At 55.2% G+C, this 19,959-nt stretch overlaps 1 protein-coding gene across 2 annotated transcripts in view; it reads right to left on the reverse strand.

Moving 5' to 3' along the window:
• Positions 1 to 1,140: 1,140 nt before the first annotated feature.
• NOTCH3 (notch receptor 3) overlaps positions 1,141 to 19,959 on the reverse strand; it is a 31,432-nt gene continuing 12,613 nt past the window's right edge. For both annotated transcript variants that reach the window (XM_045853030.1, XM_045853029.1), the window contains 18 exons: positions 19,658 to 19,813; positions 18,533 to 18,758; positions 17,933 to 18,134; positions 17,645 to 17,798; positions 17,075 to 17,259; positions 16,428 to 16,560; positions 16,090 to 16,347; positions 15,885 to 16,003; positions 14,936 to 15,501; positions 13,261 to 13,593; positions 11,151 to 11,305; positions 10,838 to 11,060; positions 9,969 to 10,053; positions 9,045 to 9,207; positions 7,752 to 8,056; positions 7,346 to 7,493; positions 4,268 to 4,365; positions 1,141 to 3,231 (listed from right to left, as the gene is read on the reverse strand). In XM_045853030.1, coding sequence (XP_045708986.1) covers positions 2,179 to 3,231; positions 4,268 to 4,365; positions 7,346 to 7,493; positions 7,752 to 8,056; positions 9,045 to 9,207; positions 9,969 to 10,053; positions 10,838 to 11,060; positions 11,151 to 11,305; positions 13,261 to 13,593; positions 14,936 to 15,501; positions 15,885 to 16,003; positions 16,090 to 16,347; positions 16,428 to 16,560; positions 17,075 to 17,259; positions 17,645 to 17,798; positions 17,933 to 18,134; positions 18,533 to 18,758; positions 19,658 to 19,813 — 4,562 coding nt within the window. In that variant the 3' untranslated portion in view covers positions 1,141 to 2,178. The remainder of the gene's footprint in view (positions 3,232 to 4,267; positions 4,366 to 7,345; positions 7,494 to 7,751; positions 8,057 to 9,044; positions 9,208 to 9,968; positions 10,054 to 10,837; positions 11,061 to 11,150; positions 11,306 to 13,260; positions 13,594 to 14,935; positions 15,502 to 15,884; positions 16,004 to 16,089; positions 16,348 to 16,427; positions 16,561 to 17,074; positions 17,260 to 17,644; positions 17,799 to 17,932; positions 18,135 to 18,532; positions 18,759 to 19,657; positions 19,814 to 19,959) is intronic.

Below are 19,959 nucleotides of genomic sequence, written 5' to 3' on the forward strand. Positions count from 1 at the left end.
CGTAGGGACCAGGGATGCCATTAAACATCCCTCAATGCACAGGCAAGCACCCTCTAGCAAAGGATGATCTGGCCCCAAATGTCAGTTGTGTCAACGTTGCAAAACCCTCAGTAAGAGGATGGGCGCATGATCCAACTGGAGCCAATACAAAATCAACCCCAAGATTAGAAGCTTCTTAGTCCCCCGTCAAGTGCAACATGCACCAACTTTGCAACAGATGGAAGGCTAAAGCTGTGCAGGTGGGAAGAGAAGTAGGGCTGGACACCACCTGGAGCCAGAGGATGACGCTAATACCCAGAGAAAAATCTGTAGAGATGAAGAGAAAGCCAGCCCTTGTCTGAGTCACTACATCAAATTTCTCCCGAGACTGGTCCTTTTCAGTTACATGAGCTAATGAATTTTTTGTTTTATCTAAGCCAGCTGGGTTGACTTCTGGGTCACATGCAACCAAAGGCACTCCAAGTGATGGGGAATCAGTGAACACTATCCCATCCTCTTTTCCTGGACAATACCAGTGTGAACACAACCTCATCTTGCAACACAATTAGGTATGAGACATAGAACCCACCCAAGTGTATGTAAAGGAGCACTTATTACGTGGATGCAGTGTGGTCTCCAGCCCCCAAGGAAGCCTGAGGTGGAGGTGACTTTCAAGCAAAACCTGCATCAGGCACTTAGAAGGCAACAAACAACAGTGCTGTCAAGGGGATGGCCACTCAATGAACTGTAGTGGAGACTTCTGAAACTGAGACCCCTTCCAACCTGACAACCATTTGGCACTCATCTGATTCTCCCTGCATATTAGCTCCATTCCTCTGTTGTTTGCAGAAGTGCCCGCCACTCCAAACTGGCCACCCATACTTCTTAATCTGCCTGCTGGTGGCCTTAAAAGCTCCACCAATGGACTGATGGCTTTCTTTGCATTTTCAGTAAACGTTTTCAAATAAATCTGATTGGCTCATCCTAAGTCAGGTGGCCACCCAGATCCACTCAATGGAGTCATTAGACAAAAGAGGAAGAAGTAGATGTAGGCAGGCAAGTCGAATGGGTTTAACCAGATGGGAACTCAGGTTAGCTTTGGAGAGACAGAAGCCCCACCACTACCACTCCCCACCACCGTCTAGGCACAGGTCAATAACACTGAGTGTTAACTATTCCTTTATTAGGTGGTAACAGGAGCGGGGGCTGTACAATGCAAGGCCCGGGAACTTAGCTACACAGGGATTGTGATCAGAAGCCATATTACAAAAATAGCCTAAAAATACTTCTATTCTGCCATGGGGCTGGCCCAGGGGAGTGCCAGGCAACTCCTTCCCGTCCCGCAGTCTCCTGTGTGCAGGGAGACCAAGTGAAATGGCCATATCTCCCTGGTCCTCATGTTCCCACCCCCTGACCTCCAGTTCCTAAAGGGCGGTGGTCCAGGCTCTGCAGTGGGGGGTTCTCTGGGGTTGGGCTCTCTGAGGCAGAAGGGCCCTCCCCCAGCAAAGCTACAGAACAAGCTCCATCTGGAATGCAGTGAAGTGAGGAGGGTGGGGTGGGGAGGAGGCTCTGGCATCTCGCCAACCCCTGGCCCCAGAGGGTGCACCCAAGGGTGCCCACTCAGTACACACCAGGGTCATGTACTCAGTACACAGGGTCCTAGTCATGCCTGTGTACTCGGTACACAGAATCCAGCTTGGCCAAACGGGCCCACAGACTCAGCCCCACGGGGGCACTGGGGGGAGGTTTGCAGGGGGCAGGGAATGTCTCCATATATATAGTTTGTAAAAAATAATAATAATAAGTTTGCTTAAATGAATTTGTTTCTATACAAAATGTAAAAAAAAAAAAAAATCCACTCATGCCAGAGTGTGAGGAGTGAGATAGGTCCGAGGAAGCAAGAGAGGAAGGAAGGGAGACCTGGGGAGCAGGAAGGGGGGCCGGAGGAGGTCCCAGACTCATCACAAGATCCACGGGTGGGGGTCAGCCTGAACCCCTTATAAATAAAGGAAGGCTGAAGCCCTAGGCTGGTGACCTGTCTCAGTCACACTGCAGGGGTAGGGGGTGCAGGAGGGTTGGTAGAGAGAGAAGAGAGTGAAAAGGATTAAAGGAAAGAAGGGAGAGAGGGAGAGAGAGTGACAAGAGAATCAGGATGGGGTATCTCTTCAGCCCCCCAAAATCCAAGAACTGAGGAGTATCTCAAGCCAACACCTGCCTCTTGGGGGTGACTTCAGGCTGCGGCCCCAGGTGGGTCTGGGCCTGAACTAGGGGGCCGGGGACAGCCAGGGAGAGCGGCTGGGCAGGCAGTGTTCCAGTGGCTGTGGCCACGGCCCCAGTGGCAGTGGCCGGACTGGGTGTGGAGTCGGACCAGTCCGAGAGTGAGGGGGGCGAGGGGCTGGCCCAGTGCTCGGGGGACTCGGGGGATGGGGTCAGGTAGGGATGCTCACTGGGGACCCGGAGGAAGCGAGCCTTGGGGGGGCTGCCATGGGCCCCGGGTACTGGATACTCCTCACCATGTCCTGGGGCTGCCATATATGGTGAGGGCCGCTCCTGGGGAGACACAGGGGTCCCGGCGTTCAACAGCTGGGGTCCTGGCGCCAGTGGCAACAGGAATGAAGGACCTGGTGGGGCAGGTGGGGGCAGCCGGGCCCAGTCGAGGGGAACAGCCACAGGGTTCAGCAAGCCCAGGCTGAGCACGCAGCCCCCAGGGGGCTGGCGCCCTAGACCTGCCCGGCCGGCCCCACCCAACTGTGCCAGGGACACAGCCGTGGCAGTGGCACCCACATAGGGCCCCTCGAGGGAGAAGCCTCCAGGAGATGCAGGGGGCCCACCAAAGGGCCGTGGGGAGTCCAGAGAGTCCACAGGCGATAGCGTGACTGAGCTCTCAGCCAGGGGGCCTGGACAGGCCAGTGTCAGCTTCTTGCCCCGACCCCGGGTTCCCTGTGGTCCCAGCCCTGCTTTCCCTGGCAGTCTCCGGCTCTTCTTGCCCCCAGACTGTGCCACCTTGAGGCCAGGGAGGAAGGCCCCTGGTGGGCAGAGCAGGGTCCCCAGGCTGTGGGGGCCCGGGGGGCTACGAGGCCCACTAGGCTGGTCCAGCAAGCGCACGATGTCCTGGTGCAGCCTCTCCTGGGCCACATCACGTGGCAGCCTGTCCAGGTGGTCGGTGATCTCCCGGTTGGCAAAGTGATCCAGCAGGAGCTTGGCAGCCTCATAGCTGCCCTCCCGGGCAGCCAGGAACAGTGGCGTCTCCTCCTGGGGGGAGCCCAGAACCCACAACATGTCAGGGTCACAAGGGCCAGGGTGAACTCCTGGCCAACACCACCAAGACCTCCATCCCTTGATGGAGCCTGAGAGCTAAGAGCTTCTACTCTCCAGACTGACAGACCTGGGTTCAGCTAACTCCCAGCTCTGACGGGGGAGCCTGGCAAGTTCTTTTACGTAAACCACATTCATGGAGCACCTACTGAGTGACAGGCCCAAGAGCCAGGAATAGGGTGAGGAGAGTGGGGCACTCACCTTAGGCACAAAATTTAAGGGGGCATCAAAAACCTCAGTCATCCAAATAAATATTGCAATGCAATGTTTTTAAAAATAATTTAAATCAATGCCAAAAATCCTTAATAAATAAAAGGCAGAAATTTTAAATAAAGACAGAATCCATCCCTGTCTTCCTTTTAGCCTCAGTCTTCTCATCTGCAAAATGTGTGCAGGGGTGTCCAACCCATGGCCTGAGGCCCAGTGTGGCCCGGGGTGGCTATGAATATGGCCCCACACAACATCGTAAATTTACTGAAAACATGATGAGACTTTTTGTGTGTGTGACTACATTTCACATTGTATTTAATGTGTGGCCCAAGACAACTCTTCTTCTTCCAGTGTGGCCCAGAGACACCAAAAGACTGGATGCTTCAGGCATTAACGCCACCTTGCAAAGCTTTTTAAACAACGATCGTAACGGTGACCTTTTACTGAGGATGCACTTGGCACACCACCTCACTGAATCCTCCTAAGACACCATGAGACAGGCACTGCTGCTGCTCCAAGTCACAGGTGAGAACACCGAGGTTCTGAGGAGTTAAGTAACTTTCTCAAGGTCACCTAGCAGCTGCCACACGCTTTCCTCTCTGATCCACTGTTGGAGGCTCTTGGGCCCAGACCCCGTCCCTGAAAGCTGGCTGCAGGCAGAGTGAATGCTCTCGCTACCCTGCCCCACCCCACTCTCTGCTACCCGACAGGGGGAGGTGTGTGCCAGGGCAGACCCCCTGGTGGGCCAAGGGCTGGGGCTCACCTTGCTATCCTGCATGTCCTTGTTGGCTCCATTTTTGAGCAGGGCCAAGGTGGCCTCCACATTGTTGACGGCTGCAGCCCAGTGCAAGGCTGACTTCCCTGGAGGGAGTGGGGAGAGGTCAGCATCAGAATCGGGCTCAAGTCCTGGCCCTCCAAGGCAAAGAAGCAGGAAATGCCCAGAATAGGCCTGGGGGGAGGATAGGACCTGCCTGGAGCATCTGAGCACTGTGTTTGGTCTGCGTGTGTGGGGGCAGATCGGGGAATGACACTCTGTCTGAGAGAGACACCGAGCGTGTGCGTGCACATCTGTGCGCGTGGCTCTCCCTACTCGGAGAGAAGTGCGCAGCCCTCACACATTTGTGCCTGAGGTGTGCTGTCTAATGCAGCAGCCAACTGCATGTGCCTCTTTCGATTTAAATTAATTAAAATTAAGTACACTAGGTGCCAAGACCATTCAAAGGGAAAAGAATAGCTTTCTCAACAAATGGTGCTGGGCCAACTAGATCTCCACATGCCAGAGAATAAGGTGGGACCCCCTCCCACACCACATACAAAAAATTACTCAAAGTGAAATCAAAGACCTAAATGTAAGAGGTGGAACTATAAAACATTTAGAAGAAAACATAGGAGTCAAATCTGTAAGAGCTTGAGTTAGACAAAGATTCGCAGATAGGACACCAAAAGCACAAGCAACAGCACAACAACAAAAACAGATCCAACTGTGAGATCATCAAAAGTAAAACTTTTGTGCTCCTAAGGACAACATCAAGAAAATGAAAAGAACACTTATAAACTGAGAGAAATATTTATCATTAGCCATCAGGGAAACAAAAATCAAAACCACAGTGAGGCCCCAACTCACACCCACTATAAACAAAGAGATAGATAATAAAAAGTGTTGGCAAGGATGTGGAGACATTGGAACACTCATACGCTGTTGGTGGCCGTGAAACATGGGGCAGCCGCTGTGGAAAGCAGTCTGGCAGATCCTCAAAAATTAAACACAGTTATCATGTGACCCACCAATTCCATTCCTGGATACCTACCTAAGAAAAATGAAAAGACACGTCCACATAAAAACCTATACATGAGCCCTGACTGGTGTGGCTCAGTGAGTTGGGCAGCAATCATCCTGCAAACTGAAAGATCACCAGTTCGATTCCCCATCAGGGCACAGGCCTGGGTTACGGGCCAGGTCCCTAGTCAGGGGCATATAAGAGGCAACCAATAGATGTTTCTCTCACACATCCATGTTTCTCTTCCTCTTGTTCTCCCTCCCTTCCCCTCTCTCTAAAAATAAATACATAAAATAGTTTAAAAAAACAAAAACTTGTACATGAATGTTCATCACAGCATTATTCAAAATAGCCAAAAAGTAGAAACAACCCAATGTCTCCTAATGGATGAATGGATTAAAAATGTGGTGTATTCATACAATAAAATATTATTTGGTCATAAAAAAGTAATACTGCCTGGGCTGGTGTGGCTCAGTGGATTGAGCACCAGCCTGTGAACCAAAAGGTTGCCAGTTCAATTCCCAGTCAGGACACATGCCTGGGTTGCAAGCCAGGTCCCCAGCTGGGGAAGGGTGAGAGGCAACCAATCGATGTTTCTCTCCCTCTCTTTCTCCCTCCCTTGCCCTCTCTCTAAATATAAACAAATAAAACCTTCAAAAAATAAGTAATACTGATACATGCTACAGCATTTGTGAACCTTGAAACATTATATTAAGTGAAAGAAGCCAATCAAAAAGACCACATAATGTGCGACTCCCTTTGCGTGAAACAGGCAGAACAGGTACCTCCACAGAGATGGGAAGCACAGTAGTGGCTGCTGAGAGCAGGGAAGATGGGGAAAGGGGGGATGGGGGATGGCTAAGAGGTGAGGGTTTCTTTTTTAGGTGATAGAAATGTTCTAAAATTTATCGTGATGATATTTGCACAACTATGTGATGATATTAGATGCCACTGGATTTTTTACTTTGGGTGAATTGTGTGGTATGTGGGTTATATCTCATTAAAGATTTTTTTAAAGCAAGTAAAAACAAAGGTTAAACACTAAATGAAATAAAACATCTAGTTCTCTTCACCCCAACATTGCAAATGCTCAGCAGGCACCCACGTGTTGCCAGTGGTCACCATACTGGACAGCACACACTGAGAATATGTCCATCCTCACAGCGGTTTCTGTTGGACAATGCTCCTCCAGAGCTGTATTCTCAACCTGGGGTGATCTTCCGCACAGGGGCATTTGGTAATATCAGGAGACATTGTCGGTTGTCACAGCTGGAAGCTGGGGTGCTTACTGGCATCTAATAGGTCAAGGCCAGAGGTGCTGCTTAACACCCTGCAATGCACAGGATGGCCCCCAACACCAAAAATGATCTGACTCCAAATGTCAATGGCAGGTTGAGAACACTTGCTGCAGAGGATGTTTGTGAGCATCTAGTGTGTCTACATCTACATGAGGTCCCCTGGACAGGAGGGCGAGTTGTGAATCTGCACAACTCTGTGCAAGCAAGCCACCTCCAGAAAGGGAGAGGCTACCGCACATAATTTGGCTGGTTTACAAATGTATTACTTGAGCTTCCCAGCAGATGGCAGTAGTAAACACTTCTAACAAAGTAGACCGAAATGAAGTGTCTTGGAGAAGGGTGCCTTTTTCTAATCACCGACGTATCAGATGAACTAGTGGATGCCATAAAAAAAAGATGCATGAGCCCTGGCTGGTGTGGCTCAGTGGACTGAGTGCCAGCCTGCAAACCAAGGGATCACCGGTTCAATTCCCAGTCAGGGCACATGCCTGGGTTGCGGGCCAGGTGCCCAGCACGGGGGCACTCAAGAGGCAACACATTGATATTCCCATCCCTCTCTTTCTCCCTCCCTTCTCCTCTTTCTAAAATTAAATAATAAAATCTTTTTTAAAAATGCATGCATGAGTGTGTAAGTGCACATTCCAGGTCTGGTATGTGTACAGAAACTTCAGTGTTTCGGTCACAGTGTGGGTGAGAGTTCACACCAACAGCACAGGTGGACGACATAACGCCCGCCCTCTCAGCCCCCATGCCCCACCAGCCTACCGAGCTCATCCACAGCATTGACATCAGCATGGCTGGCGATGAGCTCTTCCACCATGCCCTCCACTGCCAGGCGGGCCGCCAGAATCAATGCTGTCGAGCCATCTGCCATGCGGGCATCCAGGTCTGTGGAGCGGTTCCGGATAAGAATCTAGGGGAGTGCAGCAGGGGGAGTCATGGCAGGAACAGGGGACCAGGATCACCTCTAAGCCCTCTGAGGTCCCCAATCCCCACAAGCTCTGGAATCAATGAGATTCAGGGAGCAGCTACCTGCCAGAAACTGGACTGCCACATGTGCCCACTGTACAAGTGAAAAAAAATGAGCTCTGAAGGGCAGACTGGGGCTGGAACCCAGATCAGTCTGATGCCTGTCCCAGCTCTGCTGTCCAAAGGGACCAGCCCAACTCACCTGGAAGACACCCTGGGCATCAGCAGTGACAGCTGTGTGCAGGGGGGTGCGGCCCGAGTGGTCCTGGGCGTTGGTGTCGGCCCCAGCATCCAGAAGCCGCTTGGCTGCGTCAGCACGGGCGTAACGGGCTGCCAGATGCAGGGCCGTCTCACCCGTGCGGTCGGTCCGTGCTCCGAGCTGGGCCCCCTGGCAAATCAGGTCTGAGATGATGCTGGCTGATGTGTCTTCTGCCTCATCCTCCTCAGCCGGCAGCGGCTCCAGGGCCCCGCCGCAAAAGGAGGCCAGCATTAGCGGGGTGAAGCCATCTGCAGGAAACAGGAGCATGTCACAGGCAGGCGGATTCAGGGGCCTTTCCAGGAACTCTAATGAGGGCACCATATTGGGAGGCAGTGGGACACCCAGAAGCACATCTGCAGGCTCATGCACACGCTCATGCACACACGCGCACACACACGCACACACATCCGTGTCGGGTGCCCCAGAAGCCAACCCAGGACTCGGATTCAAGAGCCCAGGATTTGGCCCAGAAGGGCTCCTAGGCAGAATGGGATACAGGACAAGGGAGGAAGGAGGACAAACAAACATGCACTTCAGACAAATTTCCAGGGGCCATTTCAGCCTGGTCCCAAAGAGGGGGGTCTGGAGGTTGAGTTGTACCTAGAGTTATAATACAGCTCGAGGCAAAGGAGCTGTGCCTTTCAGATGCCCACACCCACAGGCTATGGGCACCCCCAGGGACATAAAATCCCTGAGGGGCTTCGCGAGATGCAGGCCTTTTGAAGCAAACAGCACTAGGGGAAGAATACCCTGAACCATGACAAAGATGAACCCAACAGGACCCAGATTACATGATCTGCTGCACTCTGTGTGAGCGTGTGGCCTGGTTCCCCATGCTCTGTCCTCATGCTCTGGGCAGAGTCAAGCCCCCTCCCTCAGGGACAGGCATATGGCCCAGGCTTGGTTAATCTGCACATCCCAGGCCCCGGGCCACACAGAGTGGTTCAGGTAGGAAGAAGTTTTATAAGTCTGGTCCTGCCTGTGGCCACAGTATTCCCAGGAGAAAGCCTGCCTGGGCTAGAGCCAAGGGGTGGTGACTCCTGGATCCAAATGTACCTGATGCTTCCAGTTCCCTTGTTTTACTTAAGCTAGTTTGAGTTGAGCTATTATCATTTACAACCAAGAGTCCTGATTAACACAGCCCCACAGACAAACACCCAGACACACCTAGCTCTCCCCAGAACACAGCCTCAGACACGAAGTCTCACAGGTCGGGGGTGCGGTCCTGTCACTGACCTGGGCCACGCACATTCACATCCATGCCATCAGCATCCACATCACCCTGCGGTGGTGTCAAGGCCATAGCTGGTGCCCCACGGATGTCGGCGGCAACTAGGTGATGTTGGGTCCACTGGCGGCAATCCACAGCATCCTCAGCCCCCACGCTGGGCTCCTCCACCTGGAGACACATGGACCAGGTTCTCACGAGGAGGTGGGAGAGGCAGAGGGACGGTCTGGGTTTCTGGGTCTCATGGAGATGCACACACAATCCCCAAAAACCTGACTGTTTTCTAGATGAGGAAAGAGGACATTGACATGCCGGAGCTCAAAGAACTCATTAGAAAAAAACTGAAACTTTAATCCAAGTTGGAAGGAAGGCAAGGCTGGGAACCTATGGTGGGTCATCAGGGAAAAGGCACAGCACAGCGACCACCAGCACACACCTGCCTACACACCAGACACAAATTCACTGGGGACGAGACTGCGGGAACAGTCCCGCTGACAACAGCAGCAAGGAGAATGAAACGCTGGGAATTAAATTTCACAGAAATGCAAAACCGGCTCTCTGGAAACTAAAAATCCCTGGTAAAAGACCTGTGGGGGCAAGAGCATCCTTTGAGGGAACTGGGGACATGCACGTGACCGTGAGGAGCAGGGGCCAGAGAGTCACACGCAAACGCAGCAATGCGCCTCCGTGAGCACAGCGCAGAGCACCTGGCAGGAGCTCGGTGAATTCCAGATTCACGGTCCGGAAGGCACGAGTGATGTGATGGAAACAGGACCGAATATTCTTAACCAGCCTGCCAGGGCATCAAACACAGAGCCTGCTCAAGCCAGACCTGCGCTCAAGGATCCAGGTGACGTCCTCTGAGCTGCCCCACTGACCACCAGGACCCCACCCAAGTCCCTGAAAGCAGGGGTGAGAAGAGGGGGCACAACCTTCAGTCGCTTGGCCTCTGGGCACTCCGTGTCCATCCAGTCTGTGGCCACCTCCCCCATCAGACTCTCTCCCTTGGCCATGTTCCTGTGGGGACAATGGGTAGGGGTCTGGAGTTGGGATAGGTCAGTAGGCACAGGGGGTAGGGCCAATATACAAGGTCCAATGACGAGGTGCAGGATGGGGTCAAGGTCACACTCAGGGGCCAGGGTCTGAAGGTGGACTGTGGAAAGAAACACGAGTGGGGTCAGGGGTCAGAGCAGCGAGCTATGGGACAGGTGAGGGTGACATCAGGGGTCATGGAGGATAGAGTTAGCCTCTGACAGATAAGACATGTAACCAGGATGAGGAGGTTGTAGACAGGGGTCAGGGGGACACGGGATCACAAGGAGGGGTAAATCCAGGGGTTAGATCAGGGGAGGGTTGGAGGTCTTGAGAGACAGGTCAGGGGGTTGGAGGTGAGACCTAGGGTCAAGGCCAGGATTGAGGGCCATGGGGAATGGACATTGAGCTGGGATGAAAAGGGGATCAGAGAGGAAGTCAAAGGTCAGGGTAGATTAGAGCCAGAGGTGATTTTGGGGGTCAGAGAAGGGTTAAGGTACAGCCGGGGGTCACGGAGTCCACAGTCATGGGGGAATGAATGCCGAGTAGCACGGTGAAATCTGCAAGGCCACGGTCAGGGTGGGGTCTGGGTGGGGTCAGGACAGGATTTGAGTCAGGGGAACTGGGACACAGGAAAGAGAATCAGGGGTGATCCCCAGGGATCATGGAGTCAGTGGCCAAGGGGATGGGCACTGGGGTCAAGGCCGGAGTCTGAAGTCAGGGCTCACAAGGTCCCTGAAGCCAGGGGCAGGGAGGGGCAGGTCCTCACTTCATGCCCAGCGCATCTTGGCCCACAGGCTCCCGCCGGCCCTTGTGCCCAGCGGCCGTGTCCTTGTGCAGCGCAAAGCCCTCGGGGAACCAGAGGGTGCTGTGCTCACGCTTGCGCCGGGCCACCATGACGACCAGAACGAGGACGACCAGCACGAAGACAGCACTGGCGGCCAGCAGTGGCAACAGCGGCACACTGGGCTCCAGAGGCTCCAGCGGCTCCCCTGCGGGCAGGAAATGAAGGAGTTCAGCCACAGCCCGGCCCTCGCCATGGGAGCCCCAGCGCCACCCGGTCGCTTGGCAGCTGGGCTCACCCCGAGCAGCCCACAGTGGGTACGGGAAGTCCAGGCGCTCCACCGCCGACAGCGCGCCCAAGTAGTCAGCCGCACTCTGGGCGTCAGGGAAACAGTGGTCATTGTCCAGCAACTGCAGGCACAGCCGGTTGTCAATCTCCAGCATCACCACCGAGCTGTGGGGACACAGGGAGGGACAGCCTGGCTCAACCCGGCACCTACTGCCAGCCTTGCACCAAGCCCATCCCCCAGCCCAGCTCCAGGCTCTGAAGAGCTGTGCCCACTCACTGTGAAACCATGACCCACCTGCCCCCGCCAGGCATCCAACCCACCACACCCCCCAAACCAGTCTTGCTGTGGCCACCAGTGTCCCCCAAGCCATGACTCCCAAGAGCACTGTTTTCACATCAACGTTCCCCAATCTCCCTGACCAGGCTGCTGCCTTGTCTCTGGACTGCTGTGAGCATGGGCCACTAAAAGCAGAAGCTCCCCTTCTCTGGGTAACCAGCATCAGCAAGGTGGAACCCTCTCCCTCAGGAGGTGACACCCCTTATGGAAGCTGTCAGCCAGTGACTGGAGTATAGAAAAGCCAACCCTCTGCCTCAAGACGAGACTGACACTGAGGTGCTACTCAGGCCCCAGAGCAGGCTGAGGCTGGGCACTGGCTGAGGCTGGACACTGGCTACCTCCTGCCAATGTTTCCTCTACCCCATACTGCTTCCCTCACCCCTCTCTCCTGAAGGCGCCCCTTCCACAGGGCACATAATCTGAGTCCCTGTCTCGGGCTCCGCTTCCAGGAACCCAAACCCTCCAAATCCCTCTTAGGATCCCAGTAACCCCATGCCCCAACCTCTTCCTATTTCTCTAGCTGCCCCTTTTCCTCTTCTAACCACAGAACCAGCTCAAGTGGGCCCTATCCTGTTTCTAACAAGACCCTGGGACCAAAGTTTAAACTTTGGATACACCACTCAGCATAACCCTTGTGAACCCTCAGCTGCTCCCCCCACAGAGACAAACCACCGGACCCTGACCTGAACCTGTCCAGGGAGGACTCTTTCAGAGGCGAAGGGTCCGCTGTCCAGGAAGATCTGGTGCTGAAGCCCCTTAAATCCTGCCCCCCACCCTGGATCCGGGAAACAGATTGGAGCCTTCCCTCCTGTCTCCTTGCTGGCTGAACGCACACACAAAAGCTCTTTCTCTTCTCCTGAGCCCGTGCCATAGTCCTGGCTCCTGTGCATGCTGGGCAGCAAGCCCTTGCTTGGTAACACTCTTTTCTGAGCTAACTTCCCTCGACCAATCTTTAGGGCTTAGTGTCCCCAGGTCATTCTTCTGTCCCCACTTCTTGGAGTCCCTCCCATGACTTCAGTGACTGTCAACGCCCCTGGGTCTTTCTGTCTCTGTCTTCAGCTCCTGGTTGCCTTCTGGTGTCCCCAGACCCCTCACATTCTGCAAGTCCCAAAGCGATCCTCTTTTTCACTCTGTGTCCTCAGTTTGATGAGATGCTCTCCAGCCACTCGGCCACTCCACCAGAGCCTGGCACATCAGCCACGCTCTTCCATCTCCCTTAGTCCCACTGCGCCCCGCCAGAGCCCAGGCCCTATCTCTAAAACCCACCCTTCCTCTGTGTGCCAGGGCCCCGCCCCGCTCAGAGGCCACACCTCCCTCGGGCACTGTCTGGCCTGGTCGACTGGGCCACCAACAGAAGAGTTCTATATTTTCAATTTCTTAAAAAAAAAAAAAACAACTACGCATGTTCTTAACTATTCTGCTACATCTCTGCCTCCCCAGAAGGAAGTAGGTCTATACCCAGGGGCAATTCTGCTCCTTAAAGGACCCTTGCCCACGTCTGTCATATCTTGGGGGTGGGGAGCTACTTGTATCTAATGGGTGGAAGCCAAGGGTGCTGCTCAACATCCTACAGTGCACAGGACGGCCCCACAGTAAAGAATGATCCTGTCATTGACACAAATGCCAATGCTGTCAAGGTGGAGACATGCTGGACTTATTGCCAAGGGGGCTCCCCAAGATATTGAGGGCAGTGAAACACACCAGACCTGATCCACGGTGCCCCTTCTGTCTCCCGCCCAGTATCTGCACAGCCCCCTGGGCTGTTCTGGGTGGAGCCACTCACCCGATCACCTCGGGGGCCAGGTCCGGCAGGATCCGGGTTTCAGAGCGAGGGCCCGGCCAGTGGTAAGGGAAGACCATGGCCTGGCCGTGCTCGTCCAGGCGGAAGCGCAACGAGGTGCGCAGGATGGCACTGAGACGCTGCAGGAAGTCAGCGCTGGAGTGCAAGAGCTCCTCGGGCGGTAGCAGCACAGTGAGCACGAGCATGCCGCGGGCCAGCAGGACCGGCACCTCGCCTGCACAGTCTAGCCCGTCCCAGCCGCACTCCTCCGTGTTGCAGCCCTGGTCACAGCGGCCGTCTGCAAAGTGGTCCGCGCAGTACTTCTCATAGACTGGGCTGGGGGCAGAGAGGAGGCACAGTCAGGAGCCTCCCACCCCCTGCACACAGAGTACCCCAACTCCTGAGATGGAGAGGGATCAGACAGCAAGCACAGAGGACCAGAATGTATCCCAGTATGTCAGACTTTCTGAAAATTCAGCCATTTGCTCAGTGACTATTAATAAGTCACTAATGATAACACCTCATAGGTGCTGGGTGCTGCTGTAGGCACCCAGGATATGCCCAGGCACAAATCCTTGAACACCTGGAGCTGACATTCCAGTGGGCAGAGACAGATGTTAAAGGAGATAAATGAGCAGAATATAGAGCATTTCAATCACATGGTAGTTAAAGCTAAATATAAACACATGCAGTGTGCACGCACACACACACACACACACACACACACACACACACAGAATGCTCCATGGAATTAAATGCTAAGGAGAAAATTAAAGCAGAGAAAGTGCTGAGGTTGGCCAGGGAGGAGCTCACTGAGAAGGTGCTGCTATTTGAACAAAGACTTGAAGGAGGTGGGGGAGGAACCATGTGGCTTCCTGAGGGAAGAGTATTCCAGGCAGTGGGAACAGACAGCGCAAAGGCCCTGAGGTGGGGGTACTGGAGGATTGGCAGACAGACCAGGGCAGAGAGGCTGGAGAAGACTGAGCAAGGGGGAGAGTGATAGAGTACAGAGGGATGCGGACAGGGAGATACAGGTGAGAGGAAGGCTCCAGGCAGACAGAGGGACACACAGTGGACCAGAAGGGGCAGAGCACAAGACGAATGGATGGAAAGCATGGGACAGACAGATGGGGGCACGAATAGACCTAGAGAAAAGCAAGACAGGCAGGCAGGCAGGGGCATGGACAGCTGTATGGGCAAAGAGGGGACAAAAGGGGTACGTAGAGAGACAGGACAGGCAAGGGGGACCTGGATAAACAGGTGGGACACAAAGATGGACAGATGGACAGATATACAGAGCACATGGACAGATAGTCTGGTATACAAACAGACAGATACACAGATGAGATCCAGGGATGGACAACATACAGTTGGGCACACAGAGGGATGAAAGGAATTCATGAATGATCAACAAGAGGGACAAACAGGGCACAGGAAGGAAAAGGTAGAGTGCAGGGGCAGACAGAAAAGGAGAGAGGCAGGGTACATGGATGGACAGAGGAGAATATTGAGACAGTCAGGGCACAAGGATGGACGGAGGGCATACCGACACAAATGGGCAAACAGAATAGGCATTCAGCTGGGAGAACAGGATACACGAAGAAACAGATAGGGCAAATGAATGCATGGCCCAACAGGCAGTCTAAGGATGGACTGAAAGACAGATGGAGGGGCTCACTTGCAGGTGCGCTCACGGCCTCCAGACAGGCAGTCAAAGTTGTCATAGAGGCAGGCGGGGGAGCTGCAGGCAGGATCGCAGCGGCTGTTGTTGAAGAGGCGCCAGCACTGCAGCGCCTCGCACTGCCGCCAGGGGTCACCCACGCTCAGCGAGCAGTCGCCTCCATCCCAGCCGCAGCCGCGGCTGTTGCATTCGCGGTCGCAGCGCTTGTCTCCGCTCTTGGCCTCGCAGGCAGCACTCGGGCACAGCGGCTCCTCGGGGGCCTCCGGCGCCTCCACTTGCACCTCGCAGCGGAGCCCGGCCCAGCCTGGCGCGCACGCGCAGCGGAAGAAGGGCGCGGACGGTTCCGGGCTGCAAGAGCTCCCGTGGAGGCAGGGGGAGACCACGCAGCTGGTGTTGGTGGCCCCCGGCGGGGACTCCCGGAAGCCCCGGCAGGCTGGCCCTGAGCGCCCCGGGGGGCAGATGCAGCGCGGCCCACGGACCGTCTGCTGGCACGGGACGCCCACCGGACACTGCAGCTCCCGGCAGGAGCGCGCTACCCGCTCGCAACGCGGGCCCGAGAACGGCTGGGTGTGAGAGAGAGAAAAAAGAGTGGGTGGAGTGAGAGAAAAAAAGCACAGTGGCGGGGGTGGCGGGGGGGGGGGCGGTGGAGACAGGGGAGGTTGAGGGTCAGGACTTGGGAACACTTGAGCCTCCAGTCTCCCCAGGTCCTACCAAACCTCTCTGCCTTCCACTGGAATCCCCACCTTACTCACAAGCCTTGCCTTCCCCAGGAAGCCACGCCTCCAATCCCCAGCTTCACACCTTCCTCCAATCTCCAAGTGATGTCAGCATTTCTCAGAAACTCTCCTTCCTTCCACCACTTAATCCCCAAAGACACACCCTCCCACCCCGCCACAGTCCCACTCCTCTCCCAGAGACTCTGATGTGACCAGCCACCCCAACTTACCGAGATGCAATGGCAGGTGAAGGCCATGGCACCCACAGGGCCTGGGCCAGGGTGGCACTGGCCTCCATGCTGGCATGGCTGGGACTCACAGGGAGACAAGACAGTCTGACAGCGGGAACCTGGGCAAGCAGGAGCCAGGGATCAGCCACAATAGGGGAATACAGACAGGATCCCAGGCCACCCCCCACCCCTTGCCCAAACGTACCTGTGAAGCCAGCCCTGCAAAGGCAGCGGAAGCCACCACCTGGGTCCTGCAGGCAGTCCCAGGTGTGTGCTGCATGGCAAGTGCCTGGACGACACTCATTGATGTCTGCCTCACAGTGCAGGCCAGTGTATCCTGGGGGGCAGGTACAACGAAAGCCACCCACTAGGTCCACACAGGTACCATTGTGCAAGCACCGGGGGCCTGGGTCCAGTGGTGGGCCTGGGCCACAGTCATCCTCATTAATCTCACAGAGCACACCTGGAAGGAGAATGGGGCATGCCAGGAGTGAACAGAGGACCACCCTCCCAGCCTGTCCCCCAGCCCTGGCCCTGGCATACCTAGTGTCCCAGGGGGACAAGAGCAGAGATATCGGGCCACTAGGTCAATGCAGAAGCCTCCATTCTGGCAGGGCTTGGAGGCACACTCATCCACGTCATGCTCACAGTTGTCACCAGCGTAGCCAACCCGACACTGTGATGGGGGAGTGAGACAGGGACCCACTCAGCCCCAAGGGACACAGAAAATCCCAACACAAAAGGACACAATGATCCAATACACAGAAAAATGCCCCCAGTGTGCAGAAAATACACACCTAGACACAGAAGGACACCCAGACACACCCAATGCAGATAGACACACAAGTACAAACACACAGGAGAAGCACCCAGGTACCCAGATACACCGAAGACATACAATCAGATGCACACTCAGACACCTGTGCATGCATTCACACCTGAAGAGACACCGTGCATAGAGAGACACACAGACATGTCCAGGAACCAAGCTAAGACAGACGCATACCCAGGCAGACAGAACACCCCCAGATCTATCCAGACTGGCACCCACAAAGATATCAGTCACAAAAGCAAACACACACATGCCCAGAGAGACACATCCACACCAGGCTACAGACTCACAGAAATGTGTGCCCAGACACACCTACATGTGACTAGTTCCCCTCTCCCCTCCCCTGGGGGCCCCTTACCTCGCACACATAACCCCCCATGTAGCCTCGGCAAGTGCCCCCATGCTGGCAGGTCTGGGCCACGCAGGGGTCCACCTCCTGCTCACAGTGGCTGCCTGTGCGGCCCTCTGGACACACGCAGTAGTAGGAGTTCTCCTTGTCCACACACTGCCCACCAGCCTGACACAGCTGCTCCAGCCGCACCCCTGGACAGAGAGGGGCATCAGGCACACAGTTCCCCCTCCCCGCCCTCAACACGCACAGCACCACCCAGCATCCCTGCCACCACCGGTCACCAGGGTCCCACCACACTCCATCAGGTTGCTACATATCCCTCTGAACTGCACAGCCCTCGTCACTGACACACACACTTGCTCAGCTCATACCAGCTCAGTCACACCATTTCAGACATCATCCCTGTTGTCCGGCCAACTGCCACACAGCCACACAGCCACACACACTTAGCCAGACACCCCATCAAGCACACATGCTCTGTCACACCCTCACTGGGCTCGCACTGGCAGTAAGTGTACTCGTAGGCACACACACCCTCCAGAGCTGCACACACATCAGCAACACACTGGCCCTCACCGATCTGAGCTGCAGCCTCTCTGCAGGGCAGGTTTTGGTTGTCACAGAAGCTGCCGCTCCACCCGGGAGGACAAAGGCAGTAGAAAGAGACCGCAGTCCGAGCACAGCGACCCCCATTCCGACAGGGTTCAAGGCTACACCAGTCTACCAGCGTCTGGAGAGGAAGGCCACAGCATCAGTGCTCGGAAGGCCCAGAAATCGCTTCCCAGGTTCTCTTCCAGAATCCCCTGCAGGCCCCTCCCCCTCCAGACTTCTGCCTCTAAACCCACCCCCAGTGACCCCACCTACCTGACACTGAGTGCCGGTGAAGCCCTCAGGGCAGGCACAGCTGAAGCCAGGGTAGGTAGCTGTGCAGACACCCCCGTGCAGACAGGGCCGGGAGATGCAGGGGTCAGCCTCGTGCTGGCAGTGGGCTCCAGTGTAGCCAGGAAGGCACAGGCAGCTGAAGGAGTTCACACCATCCAAACAGGTCCCACCATTGAAGCAGGAGCTGGAGGGAAAATGAGGGTGGGTCAGGCCCTGCCTTCTCGCCGGCCCCGCCCTCCATCCTGGGCCTGGGCCTACCGTTGAATGGAACGACTCTGTGCCCCCTGCCCCACCAATGACCAGGATAGGCTGCAATCCTGTCCTGTCCCTTAGCCCCAATTGACCAGGTACTTCAGCACAAAGGTGAGAACCACGTGGAGGCCCCACTCTGGCCTGGTCTCACCCCCTTAGAGACCAATATCTCTAAGATGACCCTGCCCCTTCCCACCCAGTGTCCTGTCAGGCATCAGAATCCTGAGGTGGGTGCTAAGCTGGGGATCCACCCTTCTTATCCCCACTGCTCAGGTCCCGCACCCCACCCAATGCCAGGATCCCTGAGCTCTCAGTAGAGGGTCCATCTACCTGGGGCTGCAGTCGGGTAGGTCCTGCTCACAGTGGAAGCCCCCATAACCTGGGGGGCAGGTACAGGTAAAGGAGGCCACGTGGTCGGTGCAGGTGCCTGGGCCGCAGGGGCTGCTCAGACACTCATCTACATCATGGGCACAGTGGGGGCCAGCGAAGCCGGGGAGGCAGGAGCAGGAAAAGGAGCCCACGCGGTCCTGGCAGGAGCCACCATTCAGGCAGGGGTCTGCGGTCAGAGGGGAGGAGGTCTGGTCACTCGCCTAGCCCCCCATCGACCTTCACTGGCCCTGCCAGGCTGGCGCACCAGGAAGCACACCAGGCTCAATGGGGAAAGGCACGTTAGCCCGGAGGGATCAAACCATCTCTCTGTGGCCTCATCCCCCGCTTATCTGGAAATCTTGCCTATCTGGAAGGGCCGGAGGCTGGCACAGCCAAGGTCCCTTTGAGCTATCGAGCACAGACTGTTAGTTGTGTCTGCTTAAGTCCTTGACCCGCACAGGCCTCCTCCAGACCTGTGCTGGCCACTGGACATGTGTGGCTACTGAGTCCTTGACATGGGCCAGTCCAAACTGAGACGTGCTGTCAGTGTGAAACACACACTGGATTTTGGGTTCTGAAGACATAGTATGAAAAACAAGGATGTAAAATATCTCAATAGTTGTATAATGATTACATGTTGAAATGATCATTTGTATATATTAGGTTAAGTAAAAGTATATTATTGAATATATCTTTCTTGTTTTTTTTTAACTTTTCTTAAATCTGAGTACTAGAAAAATTTTCATTGCCTACTTGGCTTGTGTCCTCCGTCTCGGGACAGCACTCCTGTGGACACGCTGAGGGACTATCATCGCACACTCCACACATGACCCCAGCGTGCTAGTCCCCAGGGGCAGCGTGCAGATGCAGGGTCAGACAGACCTGTCCTCTGATCCCAGCCCATCCCTTACCTGCTGCATGGCCTCAGGCAGGTCACTTAACCTCTTTGGGTCTCAATCCCATGAATACAATGGGGAAAATAAGAGAACTACGAAGATGAAATTAAAGCACAGTGCCTGGCACACAGTATAGGTTAACGAACGTGTTTCCTACAGCAGCACCCCCCAAAACCTCCCCTGAACTCACTGGGGTCACAGTCATCGATGTTATGGTCACAGGAAGAGCCACTATAACCCCCGTGGCAGGTACAACTAAAACTCCCCTCCAGGTTTGTGCAGGTACCATGGGGGCCGCAGGGTGAGGGGCCAGCACACTCGTCTACATCCTGCTGACATCGAGGGCCTGGGGGCGGGAAATAAGGTGATATCTAGGGTTAGAGGGTACAGACTTGTGTCTGAGGGTTCCTGTCACTCATGAAGAACCTGAAGGCTGAGATAGGTGAATGCAAGACCAGGCTACGCTGGGCGGGGGGAGTGTGTGGGTGGGGG

This window comes from Phyllostomus hastatus, unplaced genomic scaffold, assembly GCF_019186645.2.
Source record: "Phyllostomus hastatus isolate PE091 unplaced genomic scaffold, TTU_PhHast_1.1 phas_contig_98, whole genome shotgun sequence".
Taxonomy (NCBI): Eukaryota; Metazoa; Chordata; class Mammalia; order Chiroptera; family Phyllostomidae; genus Phyllostomus; species Phyllostomus hastatus.